The following is an 18914-nucleotide window of genomic DNA, read 5'->3' on the forward strand; positions in this document are numbered from 1 at the left end:
AGAGATGGTCTGGGTGGGCGGAGACCAGAAATCACAATGGGATCTCCTTTACTAGGGCTCTTCCACTGCCCAGGGTGGAGGCGGGGGTGGTCGCAGCTGGGTGGGATTGCTTCCTGCGTGGGTACACCATGAGATGGAGCTCAAGGCAGCTGCCAGCACCCAGCCGTTCCCATGCAGACATCAGGGCTGTGTATGATGGTCTGATATTTTGGCATCTGGGAGCCCCCTGGGATCAGCCTAGAGAGGTATGCCCACTGCGACCTAACTGCAAGGGACCCAAGAAAGCATCTCAATGAAGTTGGAGAAGCTTAGGATACAGTAAGAACCAGCTGATTGGAGCTTGGGCTGTGGACTCCTGCCTCCCACAGCCCAGCTCCTCCATGCATGTTAACCCTATCCCTCGTCTGGGCCCAGGAAGCCCTCTTGTCCTCACCCTCACTTGGGTTGGCTGACTGGGCGAACCCAGGCCTCCTGCAGGGTCCAGCTCTAGGTCGGGGCTGCTTGGTGGTTCCCTTGCTTGAGGGTCCTCCCTTGCCTCTCCTTCCACAGCTGCATGTGGCTTCCCTGGTGGTAGCAGCAGTGCCCAGTTCCAAGTGCCCGAGGCTGCATCCATGCCCTGTATATCTCCCCTCCCCGCCTCCACTGCCTCCTTCTTCCATTGCCCCTTGTTCTGTCTCTTGGTCCTTGGTGGTGGTAGGGGAAGGTTCCACATCCTGCATTTCAACCTCTCTCTCCAAGTGCCAGCATCTCTTAACGTGGCCGACCCCCTCCCTGGCTGGGCACCCCTTCCCTGGCTGTGTGCCCAGCTCCCAGCTGCTTCCCTCTGACCTCTGGCCCTGGGCTGGCTGCCCAGTCCCTCCTCTCCTGACCTCAGCTTGCACCAGATCTCCCAGTGTGGCTGCTGGGTGTGTGTGTTTCCTGTTGCAGAGACTCATCACTCTCTCCTGCACCTGTAATCCAGGCCACTGCTCCTCTCCTGAATCCTCCCTCCACGACTCTCCTGGCTGTACATCCTGGGCCACCGTGTCACCTTCCTTCCTCTACCGAATCCTCTCGCTCCCTGCACCCACGCTCACAGGCCTTACCTCCTTGTGGCTGTGGGAACCCGCACCCACAACTCCCTCTGCCCCCTTGTCTGAGCTCCCTACTGTCCCCGCACTCAGGAGGCCTCCCTCCTCAGCATCCCCAGGCCACTCCGAGAGACCAGCCAACACCGAGGGCATCAGGAATACCTCGTGTTCCTGCAGAAGCCCCAGGCAGCCTGGCTGTGTTCCATCATTTGTCCCCTAAAGGAAACCAGGACTCACTGGCAATCTGCCAGGAGCCAGGCACTATGCCGGGCAGGCTCTCTAAGCCTGAGCTGTTCCACCCAGCTCCGCTGGTTGGTGCAAGAAAGCTTTTGGATCTCCTGCCCAGATAATATCTACCAAGACCCACAGAAAGGGCGAGAACAGACCCATACACACTCGGTTCTTCTAGGGTGCTTACTTAGGGTCACATTTAATTTAGAAATAAGACACAATAAGAAATGAACAGTAACCACAGGCTAGCATGATGGAGCAGCACGTTAAGCCACCACCTGCAGCACTGGCATCCTGTTTGAGTGGTGTGAGTCCTGGCTGCTCCACTTAAGATCCAGCTCCCTGATAATGCACCCTAGGAACATTCTAGGGCCCCTGCAAACACGTGGGCGACCCAGATGGTGCTTCTGGCTGCAGGCTCGAGCCTGACCCAGCCAGAGCCAGAGTGTGAGCCAACAACCAGTTCTCCCAAATAAAACAATCTTTTATAAAAAGAAATTAATGCTAGCCAACAGTAAATACAGAATAAATTACAGTAATAGCATGTAATAAACGTGATGCAAATGTGAACTCTCTTCTCTCTCAGCTGCCCCAGGACGGGTGGCAGATACACTGTTTCAATACACTGGACAAAGGAGTGACTTGGGACTGGGCAGATGTAGGGGACCACTAGGAGATGGGATCACACTGCTCAAAATGACACCTGATTTAAAACTCATCCTGTTTATTTTAGGAATTTTCTATTCATATTTTCTGACTGTGATGGTTGACTTAGAGTAACTGCAGTTGTGGAATGTGAAACCGCAGATGCGAAAGGACTCCTGTGCGTGTCCCCACGTCATCAGGCCCTGTTCTGCTCGTTCCACTCACACCTTCTGCAGTCTCTCAGCCGGACTGGCACACGCACCCCAATCAGCCCTCCTCCGTCTTAACACGCCTTCATCCGTGTGCAGAGAGACCTCCCTGCTACAGGCTGCTGATGTGGCTGTGCTGCCGCACCCTGGTCTCAGAGCCCTGCTCAGCCTCCTGGAAGGGTGGCCAAGAGTCCTAGGGACCTGGGTCTTGCTCCATCATGGAGAAACCAGTAAAGGTCATGACTCATGACTTCAGCATCCCTTGTTGGAGTGCTGGTTTGATGTCGGCTTGCTCTGATTCTGAACAATGCACCTGCTAGTGCACCTGGGAAAGCAGTGATGCTAGGACCCTGCCATCCATGTAGTTACCAGGATGGAGTTCCAGGCTCCTGGCCCAGACCAGGTCATTTGAAGAATGAACCAGTGGATGGAATCTCTCTCCCTTTCTCTCTCTCTACCCTCTCAGATCAAACAGAAGAAACTTTTACTTGTTCTTTTCTTTTGAATCGGAAATTCATGCAAGTTATTGCCCACTGGGCTTATTCTAGATGGCTGAGCATCAGCTCCTGGCCATGGCAGCTGGACCACAGACAACCTGCACCTTGTGAGAGATGTCAGGGTGTTATTCATCCAGGCCTCGGGCTGCCTGAGTGCACAAGATACAGTCTCCTGGCACTTGCCCTGCTGCCCATAGGCCATTCTGGCCAGCAACCAGGGTGATCATGGTTAGCAGCGCCTCTCAGTGGCCATGCTGAGAACTGCAGGCCTTACTACCTTGCTGCCTCCTCTTCCCCTTCTGCCTCCCTCACAGTTCCATCTCCCCTGCCTTCCGGACCATCCCCCACTCTTTCTCATCGTGACCTAACTTTGGTCCAAACAGCTTTCTTCCTCTTACTGCCTCATCTTTCTGTCCCTCTCCCTCTCTGCCTGTACACCATGCACAAGTCACGCATAAGCCCTACCTCTCTCTCCAGCTAAGGATGAGATGCTCAGATGAGGCTCTGTGTCTGCAGAGGATTCTCCCAAGATGAGCAGGATTTAAAGAATCTCTCTCCTGTGTGGCCTGAGTTTGCCTCCAGGGCATCGGATGACAGCATAGTGGGGTGGGATGCTCCAGGGACAGGCATGAACTTGGGAACCTGTGGGTGCTGCTCCCATAGGCCCAGGCTGGGAGTGCGGAGGCTGGGGTGGGGCTGGCTGTTTCCCAGCTTGTTCTCATTTGTGGACTTGGAAAGAAATCTCCCTGTTGATATCCTAGGACCCACGAATACCGTGGCAGCTTGCCTGGGGCTAGGGTCAGCTCCCGTAGTGGCCCAGGACAGTCCCTGGCTCCCTGGCACCTGCTCCCATCTCCATCATGGTCTATCTTGAGCAACAGGGCAAAGAGTGGATGGCTTGTTATCCCCTGGGGACAGGGAACTCCGCTGGCCTGCTGGCCTGGATAGCACAGGTCCGCTAGCCCACCAGCCTGGCTGGCTTCTCAACCTGTAGCTGCTTGGAAAACTTTCAGAACACACACAATACGTGTGTGTGTGTGTGTGTGTGTGTGTGTGTGTGTGTGTGTGTGTGTATCTTCTGGATTTAGTTTTTCCCTAACGGCACTCAAATCTTCTGTCCCAAGCCACATGGCCCAGGGCTTCCACAGTTCAGCACAAAGATGCTGCTGTATTTATCCTGCCCGTGGTTCCCTCAGCCAGTTTCCACCCAGACCCAGCCAGAAATAACACATGTATTCAAGGGCGGCGGCATGCTGTGGTCACCACCGCCACCACCATGCCATCTGCAGTGGCCAGGTCTGCCAGCCAGGGAAGCCTGGCGTGTCCACATCTTGGTCAGCAGACGCCCCCTCCTCGGTAGCCGAGAAGGAAATGGAGACATCCACTGAGCGGGGGGCACTTCAGGACCACCACAGGGCCCTGGAATTCACCAGCAGCATCTAAAAGACCTCAGATGCAAACCACAGCTGGGAGCCTGGGTCCTGGGGGAAGCTGTCCTCAACCTCCTCTGGAGATGCGAGGTTTTATTGTCTGCACAGCTCCCCACTGAACAACAACAACAACAAAAACAGACAGGAGGAGGACGGCCGTTCGCGATGTTCACAGCAATTGCACGTTATGAAAAAAACATGCACGGACCCAAACTGACGTCCTAAACCTTCATTTTTAAATTTTTAATTAAAAACAAATGTGTTGTTTAAGCAAAATTAACAGACATATAATCCATATATATCTATAGGATACTATATGATGTTTTGTTCCATGCATGCATGCATTGCATACCAACCATTCTGGAATGAGAGCGAGTTCTCCCACCTGCTGGTTCACCTCTAAATGGCTGCAATGACCAGAGCTGCGCTGATCCAAAGCCAGGAGCCAGGAGCTTCATCTGGGTCTCCCACATGGGTGTAGGGGCCCAAGCACTTAGGCCATCCTCCGCTGCTTTCCCCAGCTGCATCAGCAGGGAGCTGGAGTGGAAGTGGAGCAGGTGGAATTTGCGCCAGTACTGGTCTGTTGGAATCGCAGAGGGTGGTTTAGCCCCCGCTTGTCCTAATGCCAGCCCTGGGAACTCTTCCCTTTGTGAGATTGGACGCTGTTCATTGGATACAAACGCCACAGTCTGTGGTGTCACTTGTTTGTCATCAGACACTGGCATTGCCTCCACTTTGTGGCTGTGGTAAAGCTGCCATGAGCATGGGCGTGCAGACACCTCTAGGAGTCATTTCATCATCAGGGCCTCTCCTTGACGGCACGCCCAGTAACTACCCCTTGCGAGTCTCCTCACTGTGGGCTGTGCTTGGAGTGCTCCAGAAAGCATATGCAGGGGGGAAAAAAAAACATGGCCAACCCCTCACCCCCACAAGTGCAATGGTGCGGAGGTCTCATCCATCCCTAAGGGCCGGGGGCAGCTTCTCATGTCCCCTCCCGGCCCCACTGCCTGCACCTGCCCCTTTGTCTGTGGCCAGTGTTGGACTTCTGGTTCCTCCCTTCCTTCCTTGTCTCTTTCTTTTGAGATTTATTTATTTTTATTAGACTGATACTTTAGAGAGAAGGAGAGACAGAAAGATCTCCCCAACTGCTGATTCACTCCTCAGGTGGTCACAATGGCCAGAGCTGAGCCGATCCAAAGTCGGGAGCCCAGAGCTTCTGGGTCTGTCACACAGGTGCAGTGGTCTAAAACCTTGGGCCATCCTCTGTTGCTTTCCCAAGCTACCAGCAGGATGCTGGATAGGAAGTGGAGCAGCTGGGACATGATCCAGTGCCCATATGGGATCCTGGAGTTTGCAAGGTGGGGATTTAGCCACTGAGCCATCACGCTCAACCCAAGGTCTAAGCCTTTCTTCACCATGACAGTGTCCTGGACAACTTTCTTTGAGGGTGAGACCAGGCAGTCCAGCCAAGCCAGGCACCTCAGGGCCTGGGGCATAGTCAGCAATGCTGGTGGACTCTAGGTGGCTGAGATCCCCCCCGTGCATCGCCATGCGTGTCTTTGTGGTTACCTGGGGCCTCGCGCGGGGGGCTGCTGGGCGGGAGTCACCAGCTAGCCTCTGCTGAAGCAGTACTAATTGTGTCGGGAGGGACGGCTCACTAGAGTGGAAAATAGTCCTCGCCTTGCTCACCAAAGACGGTAATGACCTTTGGAAAGACCAGAAGCAATTTTCTCCCAGTACCTCAATTACTCGGCGCTCTCGGATGTCAAAGCGCTCGGCACTTTTGCAACAGCTCACCCTGGACATTGATAGCACTTAGACTAGGCACTTTCTGATCTAACCTAATTACATGTTGTACAGGAAATTGTGCAGCTCGCCATCTGTGCTCTCGTCCGCAGGGTTCCCCATGCGAGGCCTGGGTTCCCTAGCTTGCTCATTCCACTTTCTGGATTGCCAGGTGCAACCCTACCCCCCCCCCTTGTGCTGGAGTGACAAAGCATGTGGGGTTGACCTGACTCCCAGGCAGATGGGGCAAAGAGCTGGGACATGGGCCTCCCCTGCCACACCCTCAACCCTGGGGATGCCAGGTATGGGGTGCTAGGGCCCTTGCACCAGATGCAATGGCCAGTAAATGTGGCAGCAGTTTCTGCTTGTTAGATTGTCATTCACCCCTGCGATTCCAGAGCTTTGGCCAATACCAAGGCATTGCAGTCCTGCAGCAAACGCAAGTTGAATGTCTGGATGTAAAGGAAGGCAGGGGAATAGGCCAGGCTCAAGGCTTGGGAGATCAATGACGGGAAGGAAACCCTCAGCTCTAGACTGGCTGCAAGTTGGGAACGTCATAATGAGGTGAGAGCCAGTCTGTTGGATGCCAGAGCCACAGCCAATATCCAGGGCTCAGAGTTCTCCAGGCTGGTGGGGCTATGCTAAGGCTGGAAGAGCACACTGTCCCTCGGCCTTGTCCCAAGAGGGACCCTGCCTGGGACGGGTGTGCAACCTCCTGCCTCTAATCCATTGCTTGTTTTGATCATCTTCTTCCCTGCTTTGCACCTGCCTGCTCATCTGTCTGCAATTAACACTGGAATCTGCTGGTGGCACATGTGGCAGGAGCGGGGTGGGGCAATGGGGTGTCAGGCTGACTCCACCACAGTGGTGCTTGTGCACACTGACCTGGTCTTATGCTCATGCCAAGAGGCCTTGTTGCTTTTCTAAGGCCTTCATTCATTCATTCATTCATTCACTCATTCATTCATGTATTCGGGTTGCCTCCATGAGATATCCGAATGGGGCTGGTCCTGCTAGGCAGGGCATTCCCTGTTGCCTTTCTGCTGTGTGCCCCGATGCCCATCTCTCAGGACACTGGCCTTCGCCCTGTGCTCCTGGCTCTCTGTGTCTTTGTCCACCTGCCTTTCTTGCTCACCCTTGCATGCTGGCTCAGGGCCAGTGTTGGGACAGTGTGGCTTAACCTGATGTGTGGCAGGCACCCCTTCCCTGTCAGAGTGCTGGTTTGTGTCCCAATCACTCCATGTCTAGCCCAGCTCTGGGCTCCTACTCCTGGGGAGTAGTGGAGGATGGCCCACGTGTTTGTACCTCAATTTTGGAAGAACCAGATCCCTAACGATGTGCAGTCCTTCACTCGATCGCTACCCTCCGTAGCTCCGTTCGTTCAGGTCTTTAATTTCCTTCAGCAATGTTTTGTGTGTGTGTGATTTTTATTTTTCAGTAGAGTTCTCAGACCTTGCAGCCCTTTGGTCCTCCTTGTTTGGAAGCAGCTCCTGTTTGTTTCTGTGGCGATCCCAAATGGCACTGGGATTTTAGTGTCAGTGTCCGAGCACTGTGAGGGCTGGGGAGGGGGTCCTGGGAGTTGGGATGTGGGAGCTCAGAGGGGAGTTTACTCAGTGCTGCTGCAGGCCCACCCACGGGGCTGCAGATGCCGGGATTCTGTTGTCTTTACGGCCGAGCAGCACTCCACGGTGAAGGTGGACTGCCCTCTTGGCCCACTCACTTCTCCATGGAGACCTTGGCTGGCCATTGAGCAGCATGGCAGGGCTCACGGGCAGGAAAGGATTTCCGTTCCTTCTGCTGCTCGTGCCGCAGTGGGACCGCCAGATCATGGCGTACTTCTGTCTATGGGTTTTTAGGAAACTCCGTACTCACCTTCTTTTCTCCCAACTCACATTTCTCTGAACATAAAACTGTAGCGACGGAGGGTTGGGAGACCCACACAACTATAGGCAGTCATACTGATGCAGAGTCTGGGGGACCCACACAACCACAGACAGACGTACTGAAGCAGAGTCAGGGGGACCCACATAAGCACAGATGGTCAGAAGTCGCAGGTCAGGCACCTGTGTGGGAAGCCAGCTTCCCTCTGTCAGGGTGCCAGCCTAGTGTGGGACCGCTACTCAGCGGGTCCTTGGACAATGGTGAGCGAAAGGATGACCTCAACGAGAGGCCGCCAGAGCCTCCAGTCTGGGCTGAGCTTGCGAGGCTTCGGAGCGCGACCCACCCAAGGCGGGCTGCACCCTCCCCTTCTGCATCGGGGCAGAATTGCAGCTTGTGGTAGTAAAAGTCAAATAAATGACAGGTCTCGAACAAAGGAGTTGCTGCAGTAAACGGTGTGGGAGCCAGCTAGCGCTCTCGGCTCAGACCGCCAGCTCAGGGCAGGAGAGGACTATGGAAGTCCTCCTGGTGGCTCAGCCTGCCGCGGGGCAGTGGGGCACTTTAACATGGCCCATCCCGTGAACGACACCTTGCCATTGTAGGCAGGCTGTGTGTGTCCGCGTGCCCCCACACCTTGGCTGGGCGTGTGCTCTGTGCCACCGGAACTTAGTAAGGCGAAAACTGATTTGGCTTCAGAGAGATTTGATTTTATGCTAAACAAATTGCATCAGGATTTTCATATGAAGAGTCTGTACCTCTCCGAACGTGCCCTGCCTGGCTGCATTTTAATGTGCTCAAATCCAATCCTGCAGTTCTCTGCAGGTTCCAGGACAGGCTCCCGGGACGTGCGGCTCCTGGCTCGCTGCCCTCACTGGGGGGCAGGTGTGTGTGTGTGTGTCTGTTGCTGGCATGGTTGGCATCCAGGGCTGCTCTCTCTGGAACCTATGGCACAGGGGCACAGATGGAGAGGGTCAGAGAACAAGCTTCTGAGGCCCCTAGCAGAGAGGCATGCAAAACTGCTTGGTGGTACACACACACACACACACACATTCAGGGCAGGCATGGTGGCAAAGTAAGCTAATCTTCCACTTGTGACGCCGGCATCCCATTTGGGCACTGGTTTGAGTCTCAGCTGTTCCACTTCCCATTCAGCTCCCTGCTTATGGCCTGGGCAAGCAGTAGAGGATGGCCCAAGATTTTGGGTCCTGCACCCATGTGAGAGACCCAGTAGAAACTCCTGGCTCCAAGCTTTGGGCATTGTGACCATTCGGAATCAGCAGATGGAAGATGTCTCTCCCTGTGTCTCTCCTCTTTGTAACTCTTCTAAGTGAACTAAATAAATCTTTAGAAAAGATTAAGAAGAAGAAAAACGTCCTATGGAAGGATACAAGGTCTCTCCCAGTGCCACCTGCTGTGACACCGGGGGATGACAGCGGAAGGCTAAGGGCCCCTCCACCCCGTCCTCAGCCCCCATCACTGGCTGCTCCAGAGTTTGGCAAGTGGAGCGTCACAACCCACCCACACTTCCGGCAAGGGATCAAACACGCCCAAGCGCAGCTTCTTTGCCCCGGGCAAACCGGCCTGGGGGCCAGCAGCTTGGGGCTTCATGTCCACCCTGGGATGTTTCTGGGTTAATGTCCTTTATAAGTGTGCACCTGCTGCAGCTCGGGGGCTCCCTGGGGAAGTAGGGCCTCCTGTCACCCAGGGGCAGAGCTGTGCCGCCCCTGAGGGCTGTAGGCAGGCAGGGGCACGTGGCTCCAATGACCTGGTGGGTGGGTGGCTAGAAGCCAAACGTCGGCATTCTGCAAGCGGTCAGCGATAGTGGTTTGTCCCTATTTTACTTGATGGTAAATGAAGCAGCAGGGGAGGGCATTTGGTGCCTCAGTTAAGAGCCCATTTGTAAGATCGGCTTCCAAAATGGGGTTTGAGTCCCAGCTCCGCCCCTTATACCCAGCTTCCTGCTAAAGTGCACCCCTGGGAGACCTGGCGGACTTTCTGGTTGATGGTGTCAGTCTGGGCATCCGAGGAGTGAACACGCAGACAGGAGATCTCTCTCCATCAATGTCTCTCCACTCTTCACATAAAAGAAAGAACTTAAAAAAAAAAAAAAGATTGGTTTGTAAGTCAGAGTCAGAGAGAGAGAGACAGGAGAGGTCTTCCATCTGCTGGGTCACTGCCCACATGGCTGCACCAGCTGTGCCTGGACCAAGCCTCGAGCCAGGAGGACTCCTGTGTGGGTGACCTGGCACATGGGCAAGGAGGTGGCTCAGGAGCTCGGACTGGCAGTGACAGGCGGTGCTGGCATCCCAGCTGTGTGCTTTACTCTCTGTGCCTCAGCTCCAGTACCTGAGCCAGCTTCTGTGAAAGAAGGTGAATTTCCTCTTTGGGTGGTCTGGGCAGGGTGGGGGGGTGGCCTCTGGGGGCGGGGTGTGTGAGGAGGGTGGGGAGGGGGCCTCTGGGGGCGGGGTGTGTGAGGAGGGTGGGGAGGGGGCCTCTGGGGGCGGGGTGTGCTCTGTGCGTAGAATGAGCCAGGCACTACGGGGCACGGGCCACCAGGACAACTTGCTTTACTCATCTTTTTAGGACTCCATTCAGATTGTCCCAGGCTGTGCATTTCTTATTCTTATTATTTATTCTCATTTTCCATTTTACAGTTTGCAGGTATAGGGCTTCCCGTTCCCCCTCCCTTTTCTGCCCCGCCCCCATCATCCTCTGTATTTTACAATAATATAGTCCTTCTGGGCCAGCTCAGAGCCAGCACGTGGAGTGGGGTCTTAGGCTTCCTGGAAGCGAAGAGCTCTGGGGAAGATGGGTCAAACCCGAGTGCAGCCTGGGACTCAATGTCACTGCGGGCAGCAAATGTGGGAGGCGCTGGCTAGCCTGCCAGGCTCCACCTGCAGCCAGCGCGGCCACAGAGGCTGCTCTCCTAAGCAGTCACCGCTGACCCTCAGCCCTGGCACTGCAGGCCGAGACCGCGGGAAGAGGAACGCTAGGAAGGGAGCTGTGTCCCTGTGGTCAGCCCAGTGTCCTAAAGCTGAGGCAGGGATCTGAATGGACATGGGCGGCGGCGAGTTCAACATGCAGAACGCTGTGCACTGGGGTCATTGTCACTTTAATCCACCGCGTACAGTGCCGTCTTCCCACAGGCTCTCAGGAGGCAGCTCTGTTTGCACCTCCAGTGCGATGAGCCCTCGGTCGGGCGGGTTACGTGCAAGTGCACATACGGCTTGGTGCCTGCAAGCCATAGCTTCCAGGGTGCCGCTTGCTGCTTCCCAGAGAATTCCAAGGGGCCCTGGGAAGAGCATGGGGGTGCACAGCTCTGACCCACAGAAGCCCCTGGCCTGGAAGGGAGCCATGGGGTGGGAGCCACAGCAGGAGGCAGGGGCACGACACAGCTGCCCAGGCCCTGCCCACCTGTGCCCCTTCTGCCCCGCCTGGGCCACGGCCGCCTCCCTCGTCCTAGCCTTCCGCCGACCAGCAGAAGAGCCTTCCCTTCTCGTCGCCCACTAGGAGTTTGGTCTGGTTTCTTGGGAGGAGAGAAAGAGAAAGACAAGCATATTAGAAAGTTGTGTGTCCCAGCCAGTACTCAGGGAATTGCAAATGTGGGGCCTTGGGCCAGGGCTCTGTGGGGCCTGCTGAAGCCTTGTGGCCTCCTGAAGCGAGAGCCAGATAGTGGGATACTGGGAGATGGTCTGGACCCTAGGAGCTGGCAGGCTTTTGAGCCATGGGCTGTTGAAACCCCAAGCCAAGCCAGCAATGCATAGGGAGCCAGCCCCAGCCTCCCAAGCATCTTGGGGTAGCCCTCTTGCCCAGGAGACCTGCAGCAGAATGACCCATGGCCCTGGGTCTTGGTAGGGTGCCCTCAGCTAGCCACCCTCAGAACACTGCGGTCTCCACCAGCAGCAGCAAGGAAAATGCCCCTGGTGGCTGGGCAGGGCAAAAAGCAGCTGGGTCCCCAAGCATGCACAGTGGTACGGCTAACCCAGGTGGCCTCCCCTTAGAGTCCCCAACAACATGGCCAATTTACATGTGTCAAGTGTCAGATCCTACATTGGGCTCTGAGATGTGGGCTTAGAGTCCTCTCCCAGGTGGCACCCTCTGCCATGCAGGGAGCTCTGTGTACCCCAAACGCTAATTGACAGGGCTATCACAGGAAAGAGCCCAGAATGCCTTGGGGAGGTGTGCAAACGCCCTCTGTTGGAGACCTGGAGGAAGTGCGCAGGGCTCACCTGGACACAGCCAGAGCTGTCACAGCCGGGCTGTTCTTACTGGGCTTGCCTGTTAGGGCCACACTGACGTCCAGCTCTCGGCTCAGGGCAAGGTTCTTCTCCCACTTGCGGCCTGTAGGGAAGCATGCAAGAGAACCATCACACACGCACACACTACACACATGTGCATTCTCACACGGAGTTGCACACACACACAAACGCACTGTATTTATATTTGTGGTCAGCAACTTGTTAAATTGAGGCGGAAATATATTTAATCTTGGCCCGTGCTGTTGCAAAAAAGGGCCGTCCCAATTTAATTTGCAGGCTGTGATAGTTACATGTGCTGACGTGCCACGGTATCCATTGTGTACCAAATTGGATTTGTGTATTATTGCTTTCTAAATTGCATGCCGAGTTCAGCAGAATTGTTCATCAGTGTTTACTGGCTTTATGCTTAATAAGCTGCCCCCACAATACCTTGCTGCCAGGACCTAATGCAGCCCGTAATTGCCTAGTAAAAAAAAATAATAAATAACGAAATCACATCAAGTCGGCATTATCAACTTATCCAAATCCTTTCACGCCACAACCAATAATTAAATGCCGAGAACTTTTTTTTTTTCTTTCAAAAAATAGAACTTGATGATGGTGACTGCCTCTCAGTGTCACGGCTGTGTTTGGGGACAGTGGAGAATTCCTTCTGCGGGAAGGGTGGGGGGGAAGTGTCCCCTTTGAGTGAGGCCATGTGGCTGAACTTGGGACAGAAATGGAGCTGCCAGCAGCTACCGAGTGTGCCCACATGCCCAGGAAGCTATGGAGGGGCACAAGTTGGGGGAGGGAAGGGCTGCTTCGAGACAGATCCTTAAGACGCTGGAGGCATGCAGTGACCCGCACACATGCAAATAGGCAGGCAGTCAAGTTCAGTGTCAGCCCCTTCCCGCCAAACAGTTCTAGGCAACATGATAACAGCAACGTGTTCCCTTTTAGGGGGCCACGTGGGGATGTGGTTTGTACGCAGATCTGCCAACCATCTCACAACTATGGCTCAACCTTTTTTTTTTTTTTTAAGATGTCCATGCTGTGGTGCTGTCTCATCCAGTGCTGCTCTGCATGGCATAACAGTCCTGGCTCGTCACTGCGGTATTGTGTTGCTGACCTCAGAGTGGCGCAGATGGCAGTGAGGGAAAGACAAGCACGGCAGGGTCTCCTGCGGCTCTAACCCCATCGTGCTAAGTCCCGGAATGGCCCTCACCTGTTGCAGTCGGAGAGAGGAAACTCTTGGCAAACTGAGAAGAGGGAACCATGATCTGCATGGGGCCGTCAGGAGACGGTGCCTCTCCCGGGTCTCCCACCGGGCGCAGGGGCCCAATCACTTGGTCCATCCTCTGCTGTATTAGCAGGGAGCCAGATCTAGAAGTGGAGCAGCCAGGACTGGAACCAGTTGCCCACACCACCAGCAGTGGCAGAGCTTGCACAAACCAGCCCTTCTGTAATTCTTCTGGATGCTGAATGGACACCTGTGGACTTCCAGGCAAGTCCAGAAGTGGCTGTGAAACAGCTTTGGTTCATCTGTCCCTCCATGGGTCACCCACCCACGGCCCAAGGTCCTTCATTAGACATCCAACTGGTAGCCACGGCTGGAGCTGACACTGCTAGCTGGTTGGGCTCACTGGTTTGAGAATGGAGTGCCGCTTTCTACAGGTGCACCCAGGACCCCTTTGGGGTGGGCTGGGGGAAACAGAACCTGCGCCAGCTCTGTCCTAAGGCAGTGGCTCCTGTTCCCCCTAGAAGCTCCTCAGGCTGCAATGTTCTCTATTCTCACAGGATGGGCCGAGGGTCTGGAGATTCCTGGCCCAGGGGCCCTTGGCCAGCCTTGTCTTCGTGCGAGAACATTGCTCTGGCTTGGTTGCTAGGGAAAAGGAAAGATTCCTGCTGACAGAGCCTCCAGGACGCGGCAGGTCTCAGCAGGTGCCACATGCTTGCCTGGCAGGAGGATCGGTGGCGGGATGACTCAGTGAGTGAAAGATGGGCAAGCCACATTTATGGAATGAACTGTCAGACCTGTTGCAGTAACTGAATTGGCTAATCCTCCCCCTTCAAGAGTTGGGATCCCATATAGGTGCTGCAGGTTCGTGCCCCAGCTGCTCCACTTCCCATCCAACTCCCTGCTTGTGGCCTGACAAGGCAATAGAGGAAGGTTGAAGGCCTTGGGACCTTGTACCCATGCGGGAGACCCGGAAGAAGCTCCTGGCTTCAGACCAACTGAGCTGTGGCCGTTACAGCCACTTGGGGATTTGTCTTTCTGCAAAATCTGCTTTTCCAATACGAATAAATAACGCTTTTTGAAAAAAAATCCAGAATGAGCTATCTTCAGCAAGGAGGCAGCCCTCAGACCATGGGTCTGGGCAGTGGGGATGGGGTAGAATTCCTGCTGCCTTGTCGGCCTGTCGGATTTGGGACAGATGGCTCAGTTCTGGGCCGTGCGCTTCAAGGAGGACTGGGCAGAGAGGGAAGGCCACAGCACCGGAGGCCATGGCACCAGAGGAGGCCACAGCACCGGAGGAGGCCACAGCACCGGAGGAGGCACTAGGGCTGGGTGTTGATGGTGAGGTTTGTGCCTGTGTGCTTTGTGGTGGTGGTGAGGACGTGACAGCATCTGCCGTGACAGCCGCTCTGTCCAGATTGTGGCAGGAGGAAGGAAGAAGTCACACTTGCTGCATAACTTCAGGTGAGTTTAGTGAACCTTCCTGTGCCTAGCAGTTTCGTGATGTGTAAAGGCTGTATCAGCTCACCATGGGAAACCAGGGGACGGTGGAGTCTCCTCCTGGTCCACTTTCTGGGACAGTCACCACGACAACAGTTGTCATGGAAACAGTGGCCATGGCAATAGTGGGCAACGTTTCCTTCCTTCACAGTTCATCAGCCATAAACCCAAGGAGTTTTGTAGGGAGCCGTGGTTCTCTTTCTTTGGGACACGTTGGGGCTCGGGAGACAGGGGTCTCCTGACTGGCTGACGACTCCCCTCTCCACCTTCCAGTAACTGGCACCCCCTCCTCTAGTTGGCCTCTGGGAAGTGCTGATGTAGATGGTCCGTACTCTGGGTGATCATGGGGGCAGTTGGGTGGATTGCCTGTGGTCAGTGGGATACCATGGGACCACTTCCTTGTTCGGGGGGAGGGGAGTGGCCTCTCCTTGCCCCTTGCCTGTGAATGGTCGGGCTGCTCAGAGAAAGTACTGAATCCAAGCCCAGCCAAGCTGTGTCTGTCCTGGAAGTCCAGAGACCAGGGCAAGCATCACATCGTGGCGAGTGTGTCCAGGAAGCAGCCCTGAATGTTACAAGGCTGACGGGACAGGACTAAAAAAATGTATCACACCCCACCAGAAGGGGGCAGTCAACCACCTCTGTCACCCCCACACAGGACAGCAGCTGGCAGTGCCAGAGGCTTCCCCTAGGCCTGCAGGCAGCCCCGGGGGGGGGGGGCAGGCGGCCAGGAGAGGGGGCATCCTAAGGTTGGATAAGTGCCTCCCCAGCCAGCAGGTACCTCTCGGGCTTGGGGGCTGAGTGAGGGGCTCCTCGGCCGCTGTCCGCCCTGGGAGAGGCAGTTTCACATCTTCAGTCTTCCAGATCTGTGGAACACAAAGGGAGAGAATGTTTTCAGACCTGGGGGCCCCTTCCTCTGCCTTCTGGGGTTCAGGCATCGGCGGGAGGGCGGGAGGGAGGTGATTCCAGCGCCAGAGCCCTGCCCGGAGAAGGCACAGCAGAGCGGATGAGTTCTCTCCCATCCCTGCGTTTCTCAGGGCCTTCCTCCAACACCCCCAACAAGCTCTCCTGTAACTAATTTATCACTGTCCCTGGGGGCCACCCACTCTACTCAGCAGCTGATCGCTGCCCTCCCCCCCCATTGTGCCCCAAGTTCACATACATGCATTGCCCATAGGCTGGCCACATGGGACTTATCACTTGCTAAGTCTACACTTGCTAGCTCCTAAAACGGACTAGGCCTAGAGTGTACTCAGATGCTTCCATGGGCTCCGGCCTTGGCCTGGCCTAGCGCTGGGCTCTCTCAGGAGGCCAGTGACCACAGTGGATCAGCAGGTCATTTCTCTGTTGGAAAGATAGCCCTCCTTCTGCTGGGCCCAGCACGGGCTCCACCCACTTTCGGAGCCATTGTCACACCCTCTGGAGCAATGCTGAGACCTCGAGTGTAGACGGCCATGGAGGGCAAGGCTGGGTTTGAGCCTTCATAAATGGAATGGGCATGTCCATGAGGACCTTGTAGCCTTGAGTGGCGGTTCCCTTCCTATCCTGGGAACTTCGGGAGGCCGTTTGTTGAGTGAGTCTTTAAACAATTGCTCCCCCTCATTTTTTCATGTTTCCTGTCAAAAACCACCCTCACCTCGTTCTTTCTGCCTGACCCTTTCAAATTGATATTTCTTTTGGTGCCAGCAACGCCCTCCTTGGAGACCCCAGGGCATGCGGGGATCGTCCCAGTGGAGGCTGAGACACAGTGCTGCATCAGGTACTGCTAACTTCCTCGTCAAGAAGATGAGTGTCTTGGTTGAGAAATAAAGGCCTAATACATCGCTTCAGCCACGTGAGGGGGGCGAGGTTGAGACGGAGGGTGTCAGTGAGTGTTGTGACTGGTACATCGGTAGAAGATGCAAGGACAGATGGATGGTGAGTGCGTGGATGGATGAGTGGGTGGTGAGGGCACGTGTGGGTGGGTGGTGAGGGCACGGCATGTGTGTTGGATGGCATGCATGTATATACTACACATATGTGATAGCCCGTGCACGATAAGCATGAATATGTGCACATAACGCACGTGGGATAGCTTCTATACATTACGCATGTTTTGTTGCATGTGCACATTACACAGTATGATATATATTTGGGAGCGTGCATATGTAACACGTGCTAGCATGCACACAATGACATATATGAAAGCATGTGTGTAACACGTGTGATGGCATTTACATACAATACACTGTGTCACACGTGAGTATAATGCATTGTGATGGTGTGTATATATGACAGGTGTGTGCTAACGTGAATACGTATGCTGTGTGTGTGTCATGGTGTTTGTTTCCTCTGGCCTGTGGGCAGCATGTCCAAGGCAGCTTGCAGAGCTGCAGCAGGGTGGGGTGTCCTCACTCTGCCCGAGACCCACCTACCCGGACCACGCCGTCTTGGCTTCCTGTGATGACAACGTGGCTCGTGTCCCAGGTCGGCCCCTCCATCACGCAGCAGCAGGTAATGGTCCCTTCTGGGCCCCAGGCCGTGGTGATGCTGGCCAGGGGCTGTCCATTGACATTCCACAAGGACAGGTGGGCTCCTGCACAGGAGACGACGGTGCCCTGTGGAGTAAGAGCACCTTCCTCTGAGCTGGCATCTCTGCCCTGTCCATCTGCTCAGCCTCCACCCGCCCTCATGGGGTCCCGAGACCCCCTACGATGCCCACCTCCTCCCAGGAAACCCCTAGATCTGTCACAGCTTTCAAGCTGGGGTTGTGTTTTGTCTCTGCTTTCCCCGGCAGACGCAGGTCTGCTCAGCCTATGGGCTTCTTCCAGATCCCTCGCCATGGTCCTGTACTGGCTGCCGCTGGAGGCCATGGTGGGCGCTGAACACAGGGCCCACAGCTGCCTCCACCAAGTGTTGGATGTCACTGGGTCAAAGGCAAGGTAAAGTGACAGCAAATGGTTCTGAAACTGGTGCTGCATTGGTGTTATGCTCCGTTCATCGACAGTGCCAGCATCCCACATGGGTGCCAGTTTGTGTCCTGGCTACTCCACTTCCAATCCAGCTCCCTGGGAAAGCAGTGGAAGATGGCCCAAGTACTTAGGCTCCTGAGCCCACATGGGCGACCAAGAAGAAGAAGCTCTTGGCTCCTTGTTGCAACCTGGACCAGCTCTGGCAGTTGCAGCCATTTGGGGAGTGAACCACTGCATGGAAGATTTTTCTTTCTTTTCCTCCTCGGTCTGTAACTCAGCCTTTCAAATAAAATAAATAAATCTTGAAGCAACACAGAAATGTGTGCAATGTCTCTCAAGAAGAGAGACGCGTCCCCCCCCTTGCTTCTCCAGAGACCTTCTGGGTTGGGGCCCAGCTCCCCTGGTGTCACATCTGTTCTGTCGCAGGTAATGGACACACTGCAGACGCAGTCATCGAGGAACCCAGCCTCACCGACACGTCGCTGACGGCGATGGCCGAGATGCCCTCCCGGTGTGCAGGCAGGCGGGTTATGTAAGTGAGGTGGTCCAGGTCCCACAGGATGCAGGTACGGTCCTGGGAGCCGCTCACCAGGAGGCTGAAGGTGACCGAGGCCGCCAGGCAAGTGACAGCCTGTGTGTGTCCGTACAAGGCCTGGGGGTGGAAAGCAGAGCTGTGGGGTATGTGACACAGACACACACACCCCCAGGTGCCTGGAGGGTTGGGGTATCCCCTGCACTGCTGTTCACTGCTGGGTCCTAGTGAAAAGGTAGAGATGCAGAGCGAATCAGGGACCCCGAAGTCCATGTGTGTGCTGGGTGTGTGTCCACGTCCATGCCAGGCTTCTGGGATTCGTCACTCTTCCAGCTGGGGAGAAGCTGGCTGCCATCCTTCCACCACAGCCCAGCCTGAGAGCGGCAGGCTGCCCGTGCTAGGGAACTCTCCTGCATTGGTTTGGCATCCTGAAGCAACGCACAGCACTGCCACCAAGTCGGGGTGCTAGCTGGCAAAACACACTGGCCAGACCCACGGCATCAAGAGCTCTGTAGAAAGGCAAATTCTTGGACGCAACCCTCAACCTGCTGAATCGGGGACTTTCCCCCATGTATACCCAAGCATGTGAGCCATCATGCTAAATGGAATGCTGAAGCTCACATGCCCTGTACTGTACTGGGAAGGAGGAAAGGTCACAGCACCATCAAAAAGGAAGTGACTCGGAAGCGACTGTGGCATCCACAGATCACACTG

General features: G+C 55.3%; 1 protein-coding gene across 1 annotated transcript in view; it reads right to left on the bottom strand.

Moving 5' to 3' along the window:
- Positions 1-10841: 10841 nt before the first annotated feature.
- WDFY4 (WDFY family member 4) overlaps positions 10842-18914 on the bottom strand; it is a 227979-nt gene continuing 219906 nt past the window's right edge. Inside the window, exons 59-63 of the mRNA XM_040970385.1 lie at positions 18141-18320; positions 17132-17314; positions 15499-15583; positions 11975-12086; positions 10842-11271 (exon numbers count right to left, since the gene is read on the bottom strand). Of these exons, the coding sequence (XP_040826319.1) occupies positions 11205-11271; positions 11975-12086; positions 15499-15583; positions 17132-17314; positions 18141-18320 (627 nt within the window). The 3' untranslated portion in view covers positions 10842-11204. The remainder of the gene's footprint in view (positions 11272-11974; positions 12087-15498; positions 15584-17131; positions 17315-18140; positions 18321-18914) is intronic.

Source organism: Ochotona curzoniae, unplaced genomic scaffold (genome assembly GCF_017591425.1).
Source record: "Ochotona curzoniae isolate NIBS_2020 unplaced genomic scaffold, NIBS_Ocur_1.0 scaffold_4763, whole genome shotgun sequence".
Classification (NCBI taxonomy): Eukaryota; Metazoa; Chordata; class Mammalia; order Lagomorpha; family Ochotonidae; genus Ochotona; species Ochotona curzoniae.